The following is a 19,694-nucleotide window of genomic DNA, read 5'->3' as shown; positions in this document are numbered from 1 at the left end:
TGGAATTCCTCAGTATGCCAATTGCATGTTTCAGCTCCAGAATTTCTGCTTAATTCTTTTTAATTATTTCAATATCTTAGTTACATTTATCTGATAGAATTCTGAATTCCTTCTGTGTTATCTTGAATTTCTTTGAATTTCCTCAACACAGTGATTTTGAATTCTCTGTCTGAAAGGTCACATATCTCTGTTTCTTTAGGATTAGTCTCTGGTGGTTTACTGAGTTTATTTGGTGAGGTCATGTTTTCCTGGATAGTACTGATGCAGTAAATGTTCTTTAGTATCGGGGCATTGAAGGGTTAGGGACTTATTGTAGCCTTCACTGTCTGGGGTTATTTGTAGCTGTCCTTCTTGGGAAGACTTTCTAGATACTTGAAAGGACTTTGGTATTGTGATCTAAGCTGTATCTGCCTTAGGGGGTAACCAAAGCCCAGTAACACTGTCATTCTTGAAGACTTGTGGAGGTACTGCCTTGATGGTCTTGGATAAGATCCAGAATTCTCTGGTTTTCTGGGCAGAGACTCTTGTTCTCTTCCCTTAACTTTCTCCCAAACATACAGAGTCTCCGTCTCTGTTCTGAGCCAGCTAAAGCTGAGGGTGGTGTGACACAAGCACCTCTGTGGCCACCACCACTATGACTGCACTGCATCAGACCTGAAGCCAGCATAGCACTGGGTATCCTCCAAGGCCACTGCAACCACTCGCTGACTACTGCCTATGTTCACTCAAGGCCCTTGGGCTCTATAATCACCAGGTGCCAAAGCCAGTCAGGTCTTTGTCCTTCCCTTCTGGGCAGGGACACTGCCCAAGCCCTAGGCGGGTCCAGAAGTGCCATCCGGGAGTCAGAGACTAGAGTTAAAAAACCTTAGAAGTCTACTTGGTGTTCTATTATATTGCAGCTGAGCTGGTACTCAAACTACATGATGCAGTCCTTCTCGCTTTTCCCTCCCCTTTCCAAAGGGAGAGGAGCCTCACACCCTCACCACTGCCACCCCAAGCCATGAGGAGTACTACCAGACTACTGCTGATGTTCCCTTAAGGCACAAGTTTTCTTAAATCAGCTTGTGTGAATGCTGTCTGGCCTGAGACTCGCCCTTCAGGACAGTGGGCTCCCCTCTGGCCCATGGCAGGTCCTGAAATGCCATCTAAGAGTCATATTTTGGAATTGAGGGACCCCAATACCCCTCTTGGTGCTCTACCCCCCTGTGGCAGTGTTGGTACCTAAGGTGCAAGACGCTTTTTCCTCTGCTTTTCTGAAGCTGAAGGAGTTTTTTCATGTTGCCACCACAACTGGGAATGTGCTGAGTCTCATCTGAAGCTAGCAGATCTCAGAGGCTTACCCAAGGCCCTCAGTGTAATAGCTGGGTATCACTCCTAGTTATTCAGGGCCCAAGGGCTCTCCAGTTAGCAGCTGATGAATCCTGCCAGGACTGTATTCTGTCAAGACAATGGGTTCCATTTTGGCCTAGTGTGTGTCTAGAAATGTCATCTGAGAGCTAGGGCCTGGGATAGGGGCCTCACGACTCTGAATGATATCCTATTGTGCTGTTGCTGGGCTGGTATTTTAGATGTAATAAGATACAGTCCTCTCCACTCTTCCCTCACCTCTCCTCAAGTGGAAGGAAGAGGTCTCTCTTGGGACCACGAGCTGTGTAGCTTGGGGTTAGGGAAGACGTGACGCCAGCACTCCCTTGACTGCTCCAGCTGATGTCTCGTGTGTCCATTCCAAGTCCTCTGTCTGTCTTGGTGTAATTCAGCACTAGGACTTGCCTAAGAGTTGCAGTCCTTATGGCCTAGACTGTCTTTCAAGTTTACCTGGAGACACAGAGCACTGTTGCCCTCAGTGGCAAGGTTTATAGGCACTCAAGTTCAGACTGCTGGGATCAGCGATTCCCCTCTGGGTAGGGTTAGTTTAAGTGTTCCTTCCATGGGTGGGCATCAGCTGAGTTTGGTCTGGTTTTCCTTTCTGCTCTAACAGGACAACACTGAGTTCATTGCCTCACAATTGCCGTGTTCTCCTCCCCCCAGCGCCCAGAGATCCCTGGTTTATCTCACTTAGCATAATGTTCTCCAGACCCATCCATGTTATCACAAATGATAGTATTTCCTTCCTTATAAAGAATGAATAATATTTCATTTGTATATATACCTCATTTTCTTTATCCATTTGTTGATGGACCCTTAGGTTGATTTCTTAAGATGGCTATAGTAAACAGTGCTACAATAAAGATAACTGTGCAAACATCTCTTCAACAAACTGACTTTTGAGTAAATATCCAAAAGTGTAGTTGCTGGATCGTAAGTCTTCATTTCTTTAGGGTCAGTTGCTGATGCTTTATTTTGTTCTTTTGGTGGTGTCATGTGTCCCTGATTGTTCTTGATTCACATGGCCAGGCATTCATGTCAGAAAGGGACTGATTCGAGTCTTTGCAGACTTGCTTTGGTTGGGCAAGGACTTCACCAGTCAACCGGTCCAGAGATTCTGGCCACTATCTGCTATGGCCAATGGGCAGTCTTGCTTCTTGTGTTCTTGGGCAGGTGGGCCTGGTGCCTAGGTCTACGAACCTAGATTCACTGGAGTGGACCTGTTGATTAGGTCCATGGGAGCTGATCTAGTGCTGGGGTTCATACAGGCTTTGACTTTGAATCTGCAGGGTCTAGCCAGGCAATGGGATGATCCTGGCATACAAGTCCACTGGGAGAGACCTTGAATCTGAGTCTGTAGGGCCAGGTCTGGGTCTTGAGTCTGCAGGGGCTAGCCTGGTACTGGGTCTACTAGGACAGGTCTGAACCTTGGGTCTGCTGGAACATGGGTTTGTAAAAAATGGACTGGCACTGGATAGGCCTAGAGCCTGTGTCCACACATGCCAGCTTGGGACTGGGGTTTGTGGGTGTTGACCTAGTGCTAGAGCCTAGACCTAGGGCCTAGGCATAGAGCCTGGGACCATGGGGGCCAGTTTGGTGCTGGGAAAACCTGGAGGCTGGGTCTATGGATGCCAGCCTGGAGTCTGGGACTGCAAAGGCCAACCTGGAGCTAACACAGACTGGTTCCTGAGGCAGCAGGTGCCAATCTGATGCCTGAGGCCAGGGTTATCTACCTGGTGCTGGGGTGGGCCTGAAACCTGGGGTTATATGGGCCAGCATGCACTGAGCTGCTCTGGAGCTCAGGACTGCCAGTGCCATCCTGGTACTGGGGTCAATGGCTGCCAATCTAGTGCTGGAGCAGGCCTACAAGATGGGTCTGCATGTGCTAGCCTGAAGTCTGGGGTTGTGAAGGCCCAGCCTGGCACTGGGGCAGACTGGGTCCCTGGTCTGCAAGGGCTGGCTGGAGGCTGGGTCCATGAATGCTGGCCTGAGGCTGAGGACCTGGAAACTAGGTCTACGAAGGCCGGTCTGGACTCTGGGTTGCAGAGCCAGCCTGGAGCCTGAGGCTGCTGGTGCCAGCCGGGTGTTGGGGGCAGTCTGGAGCCTCAGGTCACTGGGGCCATCCTGGCAGTGGGACAGGCCTGGAGCCTGAGAATGGTCTGGAGCCTGAGGCTGCAAGTGCTAAACTGGTGCTGGGGCAGGCCTGGAGCTTGGGTCCATGGGTGTCCCATTGATGACTAGGGCTGCAGGGACTGGCCCAACACTTGGAGGGAGCCTGAAGCCCAGGGCTATAGAGGTCAGCCCAGCTGTGGGAACAGTCTGGAGCATGGATCTACTGCGGACAGCCCAGCCCTGGGGTAGGCCTGAGAGAATAGGTTCACTGGCACCAAGGCAGGCCTGCAGGCAGCTCCATGGGGTCTTGTCTGGAGCCTATGTCCATTAGGGTCTTCCTGTTGCTGGATGGGTCTGAAGACTGAGTCCTCGGGGCCATCCTGGAGCCTGACTGTGGTGTCTGTCCTGGCATTGGAACCAGTCCAGAGCCTGGGGCTGCTGCGGGCGAGCCTGGAAATTGTATGGGCCCAGAAATGAAGTCCAGTAAGGGGCCTGGGGCTGCAGGATCCTGCCTGGTGCTTAGATGGGCTTAGAGGCTCAGTCTGTGGGTACTGGCCTGAAATCTGGGCAATAGGGGTCTAGCACTGGGTTTTACTGGGGAGGCCTGGTGTTGGGGTCTGAGGCACCATTCTGGTGCTCACCTCCCTCTCTGTCCCCCATGCAGAAGGTATCTCTCTCCACGTCATACTACCCAGGTTTGGAGGGAGGGTGGCATGGATGGGTCATGTAAAACTCTTTCCTGTCCTCTTCACAGCATCTTTTCTGATTTCTGTGCAACATTCAAGTGCTGTAATCTCTCATTTGGTTTCCTTAGCTCTTGTGAGTGTATTTTTATGCACGGATAGTTCTTTAAATTGGTGTTTCTGTGAGGGGGTGAGTATTGGAAAGTCCCATTCTGCTATCTTGCTGATGTCACTCCCCAAACTAATTATACTTTAGGTTTTTATCTAACTTTAAGTGATATATCACTTCACATATAGTGTCAAAAGCCTACAACAGTATACTTCTAGTTCTCCTCTCCTGGCCTCTGTGCTGCTGTTGTCATACATTTTACCTGTACATACACACACAATAAATTATTACTTATCCTTTTTTTTTTATTTTTTTGAGACAGAGTCATGCTCTGTCACTCAGGCTGGAGTGCAGTGGTGCGATCTCTGCTCACTGCAATCTCTACCTCCCAGGTTCAAGTGATTCTTCTGCCTCAGGCTCCTGAGTAGGTGGGATTACAGAGGCCCACGACCATGCCTGGCTTATTTTTGTATTTTTAGTAGAGACAGGGTTTCACCATGTTGGCCAGGCTGGTCTTGAACTCCTGACCTCAGATGATCCGCCCCACCTCGGCCTTCCAAATTGCTGGGATTACAGGCATGAACCACCACGATTGGCCTTACTTATGCTTTAAACAATTGTCTAGGAGAGATTTAAACAATGAGGAGAAGTCTTTATGTAATTTACTTACGTAGTTATAATTGCTGGTACTCTTTATTCCTTTGAATAGATCCGTATTTCCATCTGGTATCATTTTGCCTTCTGATTGAGAAACTTTCTTTATATTCCTTTGATATTTATTATAGTGCAGATTTGCTGGTGATGAATTCTTTTACCCTTTTCATGTCTTTATGTAAACTTCATTTTTGAAAGGTATTTTCACTGGTCAAAGAATTCTAGATTGACAGCTTTTTTGCTTCCAGTACTTCTAAAGATGTTGCTCCACTCTTCTGGTTTGCATTGTTCCTAAAATAAATCTGCTGTCATTCTTATCTTTGTTCTTGTGTATGCAATGTGTCTATTTTCTCTTTGTGATCCTAACATTTTTCTCTTATCACTGATTTCAAGCAATTTGATTATGATGAGTATGGCTATACTTTCCTTGTTTCCTGTGCTTGAGTTTCATTAAACCTCTTGGATCTCTGGTTGAATCAAAACTGGAAAATATTTGGCCATTATTTTAATGATATTTTTCCTTTATCCTCCTCCCTCAGGGACTCCAATTACACATATATTAGGATGCTCAAAGTTGTCCCAGAGTCCACTGGTGTTATTTGGTTCCAATGTTTTTTAAAAGTGTTTCCTTTTGGATAGTTTCTATTGTGCCTTCATATTCACTAATTTTTCTCTCTGCAATGTCTAATCTGCTGTGAATCCCATCTAGTGTATTTTTTTATCTCAAACATTATAGTTTTCATTTCTGTAAGTTTGATTTGAATCTGTGTGTCTTCCACATCTCTTAACATTGAATTGTTTCTCTAGCTTCTTGGACATATGAAATAGTTATAATGCTATTAATTTTATCACCTGTTATTTCTAGATCTGTTTTGATGTATGTTTTCCCTCTCATTATGGTTTGTATTTACCTACTTTTCATGCATTTTTTTTTAATGTCAAACATTGTGAATTTTACCTTGTTGAGTGTTGGATACTTTTGTATTCCTACAAATATTCTGGAGCTATGTTCTCAGATAAAATTTAGCTATTTGGTTTTTGGTCATTTCCTTTTTAGCTTTCTTAGGCAGGACCATAATAGTGTTTATCCTAGGACTAATTTTGTCCTGCTACTGCAGCAAAATCCTTGAGAGTACTACCTAATGCCCCATGAATTACGAGGTTTTCCAGCTGCTTGGTGAGAATATGAATTACAGTAGTCCCCCCACCTTATCTACAGTGGATGGATGCTTGAAATTGCAGATGGCACTAAGCCCTATATATGTGTTTTCTTCTCTATATATACACATATGATAAAGTTTAGACCAGGCATGGTGGCTCATACCTGTAATCCCAGCACTTTGGGAGGCTGAGGCAGGCAGATCACCTGAGGTCAGGAGTTCAAGACCAGCCTGGCCAACATGGTGAAACCCCATCTCTACTAAAAACACAAAAATTAGCCGGGCATGGTGGCACATGCCTGTGGTTCCAGCTACTTGGGAGGCTGAGGCATGAGAATCGTTTGAACCTGGGAGGCAAAGGTTGCAGTGAGCTGAGATCGCACCACTGCACTCCAGCCTGGGTGACTAAGTGAGACTCTGTCTCAAAAAGTGTAATTTATAAATTAGGCACAGTAAAAGATCAACAATAATAGAACAATTAATATACAGTAATAAAAGCTATGTGAATATGGTCTCTCCCTCTCTCAATTTCTTATTGCACTGTACTCACCTATTTTCAGACCATGGCTAACCACAGGTAACTGAAACCATGGAAAGCAAAGCCACAGGTAAGGGGGGCCTGCTGAATTCCTAGCTTTGTGTGATTAGATTGTTACCTCTAATCCCTTTTGATGGCTATTGTCCTAGGTGCCAGCAATTCGCTCATACACATACACTGATCCCTTTTTCAACAAAATATTGAGGAGGATCTTGATGTGGTTTGACTGTGTCCCCACCCAATTTCATCTTGAATTGTAGCTCCCATAATTCCCAAGTGTTGTGTGAGGGACCCAGTGGGAGGTAATGTGTGCATCATGAAGGCAGGTTTTTCCCATTCTGTTCTTGTGATAGTAAGTCTCAGGAGATCTGATGATTTTATAAAGGGCAGTTTCCCTGTACACGCTTTCTTGCCTGCTTCCATGTAAGATGTGCCTTTGGTCCTCCTTTTCCTTCTGCCATGATTGTGAGGCCTCCCCAGCCATGTGGAACTATGAGTCCATTAAATCTCTTTCCTTTGTAAATTACCTAGTCTCAGGTATATCCTTATAGCAGTGTGAGAATGGACTAATACAGACCTTCTGTGCACCTCTCCCTGTGCAGCTCTGTTGCCTTTGGCCTGCAAACTCTATCCTCATTATATTCCCCAGACTCACAATTCTATCTTGGCAACTTGGAGAAACCATTAGGCTCTGCCTGGGTTCTCTCCCTGCCTGTGGCCTGGAAACTTTCTTGAGGTGGTAAGTTGGGACAATTAAAATGCTCACCTCTCAGGAATCACTGTCCCTCCCTACTTGATGCTTAATGTCTTCAGAATCATTGTTTATATACTTTGTCTTCTTTTTTCTTTTATTTGTTTCAAGCTACAAGGTGAATCTGGAGTCTCTTACTGCTTTTACCTGACAGAGAAAGTTCTCTTCCCTTTTTTCTGAAAGCTCCTTTGAGCCAGTTTTGCTTTAAGCATTGAGATGTCTCTCACAAGCTTATTTTCCTGGCTTTTCTTACCAGTGGGCATATTCTGACTTCCCTTACTTAGGAGCAAGCAAAGAGCCAAGACTCAGATTTGAGTTTTGGGTATGAGGTTAGTACTTCATTCAATAAACTTCAAATCTGTCTGGAGAAGGTATAGCGAGGTTAGCTCTTGCCCAGCTAAATCTCAACACTGTGTGCTTTCTCTGTCTGGCTCTCCACTGTATCCCATTTCCTAGAATGGCTTTTGGTATAGAAGGTATTCGGTAAATACTTATGAATGAATAAACTGCCAAATAGCTTGCAAATTCTCTAACAGTTAAACATTTTATCAAATTCAAAAATCTCAACGGTCAAAAACAGTATCAAACTAAAATAAAACTCTAACAAGTAACATTTATTTTTCTTTTACATACATATTTCACAGCCTGAACATCACATCTGCAGAGAAAGTTACTTTTATGCCATTGTATTTACTATTTACCACACAAGCATTGAACATTCTCATGATAAGACAATTTGCTGGTAAACATTTAAACACACAGACATTAGTTTCAGTATCTCAACATATTTTTGGTCATAACCAAGGAAATACATCAAAATAATGACAACATTGGCTAATATTTTACAAGCAAATATTTAACTCTGCATAGTTTATACAATAGGCTGTGGCAATAAATAATATCACCAACCTCATCAACTATTAACTGGCCACAAGAAGCCTAACATTCATTTTAATTATGATATGAAATGCTCTATTGGTGTAGTTTCAACATATCCTTAAATGTTGTGGGTGTTTGTTTGTTTAACCTTGAATACACAAAAAGAAAAAGTACTAAACTGGACTAAGAAGGTGTGTTTGGTTAACTACAAATATGTCATGTTCACACAGTACATTCCTAACATGAAGGCAAATATTTAAATAGAAAAACTAGCAGTCCAAAAAATGTGAATGTGCAAATTGTGAGTAAAACATTGCATTTAAATTTGCACTCATTTGCAAGTTACAGTACTAGCTCAGTATAAACACTAACAGGAAAAATATTCAGCAGGAAAGAATGGAAATGACCTCTCACAGCAGAGAACTGGTCACTGCACACTGCTCCACAGCTAAGAAAGTTTTCCAGGTGGTCTAGCGCTCCTAATTAACCTTATGATTATCCTTCATTCAACAGAGGAGGAGACTGCAGGCATGCTTCAGTCAGTGGTAAGAACAGGAAGAAAAACCCAAATCAGCAACATTTTCTTCCTTAATTTGGTATAAACGTCCTTTTCATTATTTCAAGTTACTAATTTGCTAATCTCAAATGTTTTCTGAATCAGGTTTGCTAAATGCTGTTAAGAATAGCTATCCTTCATACAATACTAGGTTTTATTTTTTTTTTAGTATGTCAGCATAATAAGGTACATGCGCATTCATTCCACCAACCTGTATAGATAATACTCAGCTTGGGTCATATTCAAATTCTACACAGAGATTCTCTGTTTTCAATATGTTAACTGCTTAGAAAGCAGAATTGCCTAGTGATGACTGTAGTGTGCCTTTTAACTGAAATGTATATAAAAATAAAACCCCAATCTTAAAGTCTATAGAATGTCAAGAATTCTGTTAGGGATGTTAAAAGCATTGGGCAAAACCCTGGTTTTCAGCGTGCCATCTGCACCACAGGAGAAGATCCGATTGCCCTGGATGATGTCGATCTGCGTGACTCCAGCCCCAATGTTTCGAAATATGGACTGCTTAGCATGTTCACTTTTAAATGAATGAATTAGGCCATGGCCTGTCAATCTCCAAACCTAGTGCAAAACAAAAGGAGTTAAAAATACATTACGAAAAGACCAAAAGCAAAAACATGGCCCTTCTGCTCCCTTGGCCCAAGTGATCTCACTAAAGCCCAACCTTCCCACCCACTGCCTCTTTCCTAAGAGCTTATCTAAGTGGGAAATGATAACACCACTCCCACGATTCATTTACTGTCCTTCTTTCGTATTTTCCTTCACATTCTCTTATGGTTTCATATTAACCATATGTAGCCCATCTCTAATTCAATTAACTATTTGAGTTAATTCAGTTAAATGTGTTCATCATGCTGAGCTAGGTCCTAAGGCTATGTAAAAGTAGTGTGGTACAGACAGTCCCTTACTTACGATGGTTTGACTTAAGACTTTTTAACTTTATGACAGTGTGAAAGCAATACGCATTCAGTATGCTCCTTGGCTTATCCTGAGGTTAGTCTCAATAAACTCATAGTAAGTTGAAAGTATGTTTTTCAACTTCACAATATTTTTAACTTATAATGGGTTTGTTGGGACATAATCCCACTATAAGTCAAGGAGCATCTGCACTAGCTCACTTACTGGAAACATCACCTCCACCACACACAAGAGTACTGAGGGAGAGCAGAGAAGTTTCTAAGGCGCCAAACTAATGTCATCAAAAAATTTCATGCATTAAACTCATACACGTTACTCAAAACAGAATGCTTTAAAGCTTTCTAATGGCCTGAGTCCAATGAGTTTGATAATCTCATTGACCGTAACAGTTTAGAAAGAACCATACAGGAGCATGGGGAGGCGGCAGAGTGTTGAGATATTCAGTATCTCCATGAAGCTTTATTTCAAAGAATGTGGAGTTTTTGTTTTTTCTCTTTCCAATCAGTCTTTGGCACATTCCAACCTCTTGTACTGACTCACCTTTATGTTACCTTCTGCTGAACCTGTGGTAAAATATTCCTCATAGGGATCCAGGGCCAGAGCCTTAATAGCTGAGTCATGGGCCTGGAACGTGTGAATGAGCTGCCTTTGCCTGATGTCAAAAATGCAGACGTGTCCTTTCCTACCCCCCGAGATTAGGAGTTGCTGTTTGGGTGCATACTGAAGTACCGTGGCACCATGATCATGGCACGTGAAACCTGAAGAAGAAAAACATCAGAGACTTTCTCAAAACAATTTCTTGTCTTGGTAATTATGATGTCTAAATCCACATTTAAATACAGACATTACCGATGCATTTTTCATTCTAAGGTACATTTATTGTTTTGTAAGTCATTGAATTTCTGTAATCACATGATTAAAGAAAAATGTTAAGCAATGTCAGAACAAACCTTTTATCCATAATCTCAATATGAAATGAACACAGACAGAAAAAGAAAGTTTAAACCTTAAGCCCTAAGTGATACTGCCTCATAAAAAGTATACAGAAGAGCAGAGACCAAGCTTCTCAGAGTTGGTGAGTATTAACCCTGCCAAGTGCTGTACCGTACAAAAAGTTCTTTTCAGGTAAGTGAAACAACGACACTATGAGAAAATGTGTGAATGTTTTCAGTTACAAGTTAAGAAGTTCATTATCCTTCCCAGGAATATTTGCATTTTAATATGATTAAAGATTCAAATTAACATGTAGAAAATCTGTAAGCAATGTTAACCACTGTTCGCAGAATTCTGCAATAAAATTGAGAAGTAACTACATCTTTCAAAATGCATATCAGTGTATTAAAAGACTGAGAATCTTTCTGTAAAACAATCTACTTCATTTAACCAAACTTATTTGAGCATGGAGCACTTTTTGGGTGGTACTATGTGGAAGACAGAGTTAGGACACTAATTTGGCAAGTATTGTCTTAAAAGGAATAATATTTAAATGGCACTGTTTACATTTCTAGTCATTATCATAAGGTTAACCTTTGTTTTATTTTATGGTTAGGGCCAGGTGTGGTGGCTCATGCCTGTAATCCCAGTACCTTAGGGGGAGGTAGAGGTGGGAGGATAGCTTGACCCTAGGAGCTTGAGACCTGCCTGAGCAATACAGCAAGACCTTGATCTCCACAAAAAGGAAAAAAAGACAAAAAGTATTTTATGATTAAGTTTAATTCTTTAAAATATGCTCTTTTCTATTAAGCTCAATGAATACTTTGCAACTAATATCTTAAATAGCCTTGTTAGTAGTACCACTATCCATACCATATTTTCTGAATAGAATATAAAGACTATTTTGGATTTCTGAGACCATATATCTTTAACTCAGCAAGGAAGCCAGATATGCTAATTAACTTTCCAAACTTTTAGTCATTCATTCTAAATATTTCTCCATTTTCAACCTGTCAATAAACACTCAGTGGATTCACTAATTAAAACCAAGAAAGCATTCCTTCATGGTATATTTTTAAAAATCATAGACCTTAACTCACCATGAATGAGGCTGTTTCCGGGTGATATTAATGTGTCCCAGAGGCAAACATTTCTTTTAAAGAAACACAATAACAAAAATACATCATAAATGATTGTTCTAAGTCATCACCAGGGACAACCTGTCTTTCAGTCAAATATTCTGCTTATTCATTCTTTTTTGTTCACTCACACCTGTAGAGAGTAGTGATTCCCAACTAGGATGGGGGTGGGGTCAAACTACACAGTTCCATCTCACATGGTCCTGCCTGTCTCTGCATCCTCTACCCCATCTCCTTTCCATTACCACTCCAGGAAACTGATATGACTTCCTGAGTATAAGGAATGCTTTTATATCCCCAGGTGGTAGCCACTGCAGGGAAACGAGATGTTATTCATGGGCACGTGTTGCTAATGAAAACCATGTGAAGTCAAAGTAAATGTTGAGAATGATGGGGACAGTGCCAAATACCTGTTAGTCCCTGAATCCTCATCACTCTCACCTTATACAAATATTAAGATGGGTCAAACTTAAATCTAACACTTGAAACCATAAACATTCTAGAAGACAACATCAAAAAAACTAATCTAAACACTGACTTAAAGAATTCATGACCAAGAACCCAAAGGCAAATGCAACAAAAATAAATAAATGGGACCTAATTAAACTAAAAACTTCTGCACAGCAAGAGTAAACAGGCAACCTGCAGAGTGGGAGAAAATACAATGTATGTATCTGACAAGGGACTTATATCTAGAATCTACAAGGAACTTAACAAGAAGAAACAATCCCATCAAAAGCGAGCAAAGGACATGAACAGACAATTCTCAAAACACAGATGGCCAACAAACAGGAAAAAATGCTCAAAACCACTAACTACCAGGAAAATGCAAATTAAAACTCCAATACGATAACACCTTATTCCTGCAAGAATGGCCATAATTAAAAAACCAAAAAAACAATAGACGTTGGCATGGAGGTGGTGAAAAGGGGACACTTCACTGCTGGTGGGAACGTAAACTAGTAAAACCACTATGAAAAACAGTATACGGAGATTCCTTAAAGAACTATAAGCTAAAGAACTATAAGCAGAACTACCATTCAATCCAGCAATCCCACTACTGGGTATCTACCCAGAGGAAAAGAAGTCATTATATGAAAAAGTCACTTGCACATGCCTGTTTAGAGCAGCACAATTCACAATTGCAAAACTATGGAACCAACCTAAATGTCCATCAACCAACAAGTGGATAAAGAAAATGTGGTACATGTACACCATGGAATACTCCATAAAAAGGAATGAGATAATCACATTTTGCAGCAACCTGGATGGCGTTAGAGACCATTATTCTAAGTGAAATAACTCAGGAGTGGAAAATTGTATGTCGTATGTTCTCACTTGTAAGTGGGAGCTAAGCTATAAGGATGCAAAGGATCAGAATGATATATAATGGACTCTGGGGACTTGGGGGGGGTGGGAGGAGGGTGAAGGATAAAAGACTACACACTGGGTACAGTGTACACTGCTCTGGTGATGGGTGCACCAAAATCTCAGCAATCACCACTAAAGAACTTATCCATGTAACCAAACACCACCTATTCCCCCAAACCTACTGCAATAAAATAAAAATGTTGAGAATGATGGTGACAATATCAGATGCTTGTTAGTCCTAGAGAAACTAACAGTGTTAACAGTAGTAGTTTAAAAAAGACTGAATAGCTTTAAAATACAAATCACATATATTAGGAATAATTTTCATTTTTGCTTTTCTCTTTTTGGTAAGAAAAAACACTCTGAAATAAGAATTATGTAACAAAGTTTTTTTTTAATGCCTAGAGTGGAAAAACCCTACTAATAGAAAAGTTTTCTTGCTAAAGGTATGGATTTCTAACGTTTTTATATTTCTTACTTTGCTTTTCTGTCAACCTACCTATTGTCATTGGAGTGTCCAGATGTGGCAACTAGACTTGAAGAGGTAATAAATGCAAAGTCACTTGTGGCTTTACTGTGGCACTGCCAACTCTACGAAAAACAAAGTGCAACTGATGTTATTTTACCATCGGATAAAATTTGATACAGTACCAACATACATGTCTGCTAATAACATACTATATGCATGAGCTAAGAACAGTTTTTAAAAACTCAGTCCAGCATAAAAGAATAAGTGATAGTACAAGGGTTAACTGTCATGTGTATATTATTTGGCTACTGTCCAATAATTTTTAATAACTGGAGTTGGTAAAAACAGAATTAAAGGTCATGTTTTTTAGATTATGTAAGAATAGGACATCAAAGTACACGAACCTACCTAAGCCCCATCAGTTTTAGTGCTAATGATCTCAAATACATGTAATAAACTTGAACAGTCACAAAGGAAATGCTTACAGACCCAACTAGTCTCAGGATGTCAAGCTATTTTAAAATATAGCGCATGTCTTTCTGTCTGGAATTATAGTGCTACAGATCTGACTGAAGACAAAAGTATAAATTTAAGATTACTTCCATTTCTGCATAGACAAGGTACAGTCTATATGCCCTAACTTAAGAGAAATATCTTATACACGTAATTAAGAACATATGTATAGTTTAGAAAAATTTTTAAAAGTATTTGGGTAATCTATCTGGTCCCAGGAGGTTCAAGGCGTTCTGAACCTCCCTCCATATATGAGAAGCCTGAAGTTTCACACAGGACAGCATCACCTTCCACCCTCCCCTGTGTTCCCTTCCCCCACCATATCTCCATCAGGTAAAGATCTACTTGTCTTCATCACCAAGTATTTTGTAATCCAATTTGGATTAAGGCGGCTCATTGGGATTGGTTATTTTATAATCTGGTAAGCACAATTCTGGAACAAATTGGAATAGATGTTTGGAACCTGATTCTTTTTTTTTCTGAGACGAAGTCTCACTCTGTTGCCCAAGCTGGAGTGCAGTGGCACAATCTCAGCTCACTGCAACCTCCGCCTCCTGGGTTCAAGCAATTCTCCTGTCTCAGCCTCCCAAGTAGCTGGGACTACAGGCACGTGTCACCATGCTTGGCTAATTTTTGTATTTTTAGTACAGAGGGGGTTTCACCATGTTGGTCAGGCTGGTCGTGAACTCCTGACCTCGTGATCTGCCTGCCTCGGCCTCCCAAAGTGCTGGGATTACAGGCGTGAGTCACCGTGCCCAGAGGAACCTGATTCTTTTTTTTTTCTTTTTTTTTTTATTATACTTTAGGGTTTTAGGGTACATGTGCACAATGTGCAGGTTTGTTACATATGTATCCGGAACCTGATTCTTAATGACAGAATTTTATCGTGTGTATATTAAGAAGATAGTTTTCAAAATGGATAAAAGTATAATAAAAAAAAACCCAAGTTGTACCATACACAGGGAAAGCCCCAGAAATTTTTAAAATATAAACCACTTCAAGGTGAAAAGCAAGGCTTTTTGTTTTTCAGGTCATTTCAGTCTAAAACTAGGGTAAGGATGGGTGCTGCTGTTAGGCTGGGATTGCTGAACAAAATCATCCTTTTCCCAATAGGACCGCCAATGAGATTCACTGTCTGAAACAGACACTTCATGAACAAAGTGTTGTGTATATGAGCCCTGGGAACATTAGTGATACTTACCATATAAGGTTTAGGATTTGATGCAGTTTGGTTAACTTGCCAGATACTCAGAAAACCCTCTCCATCCGCAACACCACACTGTAAGAACAGTATAACTACTAAACACATGTTCTTAGCATCCACAGCAAAGGTAAAAAACATGGAAGGAAGATTCACTAAGGCCCTACTAAATAAACATTCTGCCTCTAACTATGTTTCTGTTGCTGTCATTCCCAAAAAGTCCAAGTGCTAAAAAAATTCCCTGTCACTTTTTTTTTTTTCTTTTTTTAGAGACAGGGTCTCATTCTGTTACCCAGGCTGGAGTGCAGTAAGTGCAATTATAGCTTAACCTCAAACTCCTGGGTTCAAGGGATCCTCCAGCCTCAACCTTCTGAGTAGCTAGGACTAGAGGAACATGCCTGGGCTTTTTAAAAAATTTTTTGTAGGGATGCGGTCTCCCTTTGTTGTTCAGGTTGTCTCAAATGCTGGAGTTCAAGCAATCCTCCTGCCTTGGCCTCCTAAAGTGTTGGAATTACAGGTGTGAACCACTGTGATGGCCCTTCCATCACTTCTTAACTGCTTACCTGTTTCACTGTTTTCCTCTAACCTCTTACTGATGAAATTTAGTAAGAAACTAGGTTTCTCTCAAGAACTTTACTGTGCTTACAGGAATCACCAACATACTCAACAGAGGCAGTTTTTTTACTCTCACAGTATATTTAGTATCTTTAAATAGATGATTAATCCATACTAAATTTTGTAGATTTTTGCTTCTATTGGAAGAAAAGAGAGTATATGAATAGACTCCAACAAACTGTCTACTCAGTTTAAATCCAGGGTCACTGAATTCATTTTTTGATGCACTTTTATCACTTACTCCTAAATATCCACAATTATTTTCAGATGAATTTAGCAGTAGCCCCCAGAAACTAACCTTGTTGCCTTGTGAATTAAAATATAATCTAGTAACTCTTGCATTGCCAGCTTGACGAAAGCAGACAAGTTGCTGAGGCCGCGTCCATTCAAACATTCGTACACTGCCGTCCTGAGCACCTGTAAGATCTGAAACACAAGAGAAAAAGCAGGAAATTAGAAATTAAAGAGTTCCAATATTTTCTATTCTATAAATCAACCTCCAAATGAGGACACTTACAATTATTAAGTCATAAACACTTACAGTATTGATGGACTGGGTGTGAAGTCATTCTCTTAACATTATGTAGATTCCTTTTCATAAGCTTTAAAAGAAAATTTTAAAAATTTTATTTTGTGTATGCAGAAGAGATGAGGAAGGATATGCTTCAGGATAAATTCTGACATTTATTCTCTTACACCTTGCTTATTACTGAGATAAAGCCTGTTATGGATGTTCTGAACCACTACATAGAACACTTGTCTGAAGAGGGTGAGGAAGCACAGTCACTTGCTGGTATAGCCCTGGCCTGTGAGGTTACCAAGGAGCTTCATCTCATAATAAAGGAACTCTTCTTCAATGGCCCCTCCCTGAGGACATTCAGGAGTGCCTCCAGATGCTTCAGAGCAGAACATGAGAATGGGACCCCTCCAGCTACAGTGACAAGAATGTTACTGACGTGCTTTCAAACACTTAGAAGTAGACATGAATTCCCCTTTAACTTTGCTTTACATTTTGTATCTGTTTGTTCATCTGTAAAATGATAATGGAGGGTAATAATAGCACCTACCACCTAGGATTGTTGTGAGAAAAAGTATGCATCTGACATTAAGAAAGTCATATGAGGCCAGTGTGGTTGGCTCGTGCCTGTAATCCTAGCACCTTGGGAGGCTGAAGCAGGTAGATCACTTGAGCCCAGGAGTTCGAGACCAGCCTGGGCAACGTGGTGAAACCCCATCCCTACAAAAAATACAAAAATTAGCCAGGCATGCTGGCATGCACCTATAGTCCCAGCTACTTGGGAGGTTGAGATGGAAGGATCAATTGAGCCCAGGAGGTCAAGGCTGCAATGAGCCAAAATTGCACTACTGCACTCCAGCCTGGGCAACAGAGCCAGACCCTGTCTCCAAATAAAAAAGCCACGATAAATGTCAGCTGTCATCATCATGGCCTATCTACTGGTATTTGTCCCTGAAATTTAGGATCGTTCCTATGTCAAAGTGATTCCACCTGATTTTACGGAGAGTCCAAATCCAGAAATGATACCTATAAGTAAAATACAGAAATGATACCTATAAGTAAATAACATACCACACTAGCTCCAGTGCTAGTCTGTCCACTGCCCAGCCATGGCAGAGATGAAGGTGGATGCACCTGACTTGTTGAATAGGATGTTGCACTGGGTTGATAAAGAGTTGTAGTGGAACCACGATAATCAACATCATCTGAACTGTGAAAAACATTCATGTGTTACTGTGAAAGTTCCCTTTTCTCTTAACACAAATTCCAACTAAAAATCTTCTTATGTACCCATAGGACAATCTTTATTTTAGAAACTAAGTAGCCATGAGAAAAACTTAGGTACAAGTCCTAATCGCCAATGTTAATACTGGTTAACTTTTTTCCCTTTTGGCAAAATATAAATTTAGTCTAATGTTGTTTGGGGACAACTTTATTGCTGCACAAGTTGAAACAAATGTTTGTTTTTATCTATGGAAAAATATTATGTTCTCTTCAAGTACAGATATCTCAGTATCAAATTAACATGTTTAAAGAGATTTGAGTTTAAAGATTTCTTGGAGTAAGATATATAAAATGTGAAAGTAATTTTTGTGATGTATTGTATCATAGTACATGGTTATATCTACTCTGAAATGTGATATTAAATCCTAGTTATGTCACATACTAACAAAAAAAAGAATTCAACAAAACAAGGAGAGAAACTATCATGGCACCATCCTCAAGCATGAACAATTTCTAAGAGTCTGGAGAAAAGCAAGAGGGAAGGCAAACCATGAAGGAGAAACCTCAAAATAGGTAAGAATGGCAAAACACTCTTGGTGCAGTGTCCACAGCTTCAATGAAAAGTAAAGCCATCTACATTTTTATGTTTAAAAAAAAGGTATGCTTATCAGGTGATAAGAAGAAACACTGAAAAATTACTCAGTAAATGTGACTCAATGTAATTAACATATTTGTGTATACTGTTTTAATTATCCAGATCAGATTAATTTACTGAATATCATGAAGCCAAGTGTTAGAGACTATCCTTATTGAAATATTATCAATAGTGTAGGGTTTAATGGAAGCAGTGTAATTCATAAGATAATGTAGACAAAGACTTTCATTGGCAGCTAAACCAATTATATTTGTCACCTACCCAAATGAAGAAGGAGATACATGTATACCTTTTGAAATAATTCAAATCATGTGCATAATCATTTAGTGGGTACTTCTTACAGAAAACTATATGTAAAAGTAACTATGAGACAAACCTTTTGGATTCTCTGTCATATTCTTCTCCGATCCATATGTATGACTGACAGGCCAGTAGAGAAGTAACATCAAGTTCTTGAACATCATGTGTTGAAGCCAAAACAATTTCATTACAATTTGCCTATAAAGCAAAGGCAGAATCAATGATTTGAGCAATTTCACTAAGGAGAAATACACTGTTTATAATGATGAGAGTTTTTACCTTATTAACAGAAAATGCCATGATCATATCAGATTCTTTATGAATGACTTTCGCCTTTCCACCTGGATAGCCCAGGTCAGCTTCAACCTAGAAAACATTCATCAGCAGTTTTAGTTGCTGCAGCACAGCTCTATTTAGAGTTATGCACATCCCATAAGATTTAAAAGTAGGATAAGAAAATGTAGCAGCAGCAGCAGCAAGAAAAAAGGGTAACTTTAATGTGTTGAAAACTAGCTTTGGAAAATTTGCTAAAATTCTCTGATGTCCTGTAATCACCCCAATTTCTATTGTGATAGTAAGATACTGATTAATTATAAAACATGGCTCATATATTTTTATTAGTAATTTATACAGTAATATGTCTCTCTTAGCTCTTCCAAAAGTGCATAAATATTCTGCAATAAGAATGTGTATACATTAAGAGCACAGAGTGGAGTAAAAAGCCATAGAAAAACCACAAAGAAACCACCCTTTGAAGTAAGGGTGGTGAGATAGAAATAAGGAAAAGTTGGAAAGAGGGTTACTTCGAAAGGAATAAAAGAGACTGATGAGAGGAAGGTGCAATGGCTTAGGGTTGGTGATGGGAAGGAAAGAAAAGGCAGAATCAAGAAGGAAAGATGAAACAGCCATGCTTAAAACAGAAAAAGCGACAGAAGTGAAGATGGGACAGGGAGCAAGAAAGAGAAGAACCATGGGCAAAGACAGAGCAAGCCGGATACAGTGAAGCATCTCCTC

General features: G+C 40.5%; 1 protein-coding gene and 1 long non-coding RNA gene across 13 annotated transcripts in view; one reads left to right on the top strand and one right to left on the bottom strand.

Moving 5' to 3' along the window:
- Positions 1-19,694, top strand: part of LOC134736665 (uncharacterized) — a 48,093-nt gene that overhangs the window by 27,280 nt on the left and 1,119 nt on the right. Inside the window, exon 3 of one of the 2 annotated variants that reach the window (XR_010120822.1) lies at positions 18,155-18,298. The exons of the other annotated variant lie outside the window; for it this stretch is intronic. This is a non-coding gene — a long non-coding RNA (uncharacterized lncRNA). The remainder of the gene's footprint in view (positions 1-18,154; positions 18,299-19,694) is intronic. 2 annotated transcript variants of the gene reach the window in all.
- Positions 7,966-19,694, bottom strand: part of DMXL2 (Dmx like 2) — a 178,959-nt gene continuing 167,230 nt past the window's right edge. For 10 of the 11 annotated variants that reach the window (XM_055279123.2, XM_055279131.2, XM_055279125.2 and 7 more), the window contains 10 exons: positions 18,960-19,046; positions 18,757-18,878; positions 17,573-17,711; positions 16,526-16,586; positions 16,283-16,410; positions 15,370-15,447; positions 13,686-13,777; positions 11,777-11,829; positions 10,284-10,501; positions 7,966-9,386 (listed from right to left, as the gene is read on the bottom strand). In XM_055279123.2, the coding sequence (XP_055135098.1) occupies positions 9,177-9,386; positions 10,284-10,501; positions 11,777-11,829; positions 13,686-13,777; positions 15,370-15,447; positions 16,283-16,410; positions 16,526-16,586; positions 17,573-17,711; positions 18,757-18,878; positions 18,960-19,046 (1,188 nt within the window). In that variant the 3' untranslated portion in view covers positions 7,966-9,176. Of the gene's footprint in view, positions 9,387-10,283; positions 10,502-11,776; positions 11,830-13,685; positions 13,778-15,369; positions 15,448-16,282; positions 16,411-16,525; positions 16,587-17,572; positions 17,712-18,756; positions 18,879-18,959; positions 19,047-19,694 lie in introns of those variants that run through there. The other variant, XM_063639437.1, reaches the window with a different exon arrangement.

The sequence above is a fragment of the Symphalangus syndactylus genome, chromosome 5 (assembly GCF_028878055.3).
Source record: "Symphalangus syndactylus isolate Jambi chromosome 5, NHGRI_mSymSyn1-v2.1_pri, whole genome shotgun sequence".
Lineage (NCBI taxonomy): Eukaryota > Metazoa > Chordata > Mammalia > Primates > Hylobatidae > Symphalangus > Symphalangus syndactylus.
The sequence above is the reverse complement of the archived record's forward strand: the minus strand, read 5'-3'. Positions and strand labels throughout refer to the sequence as shown.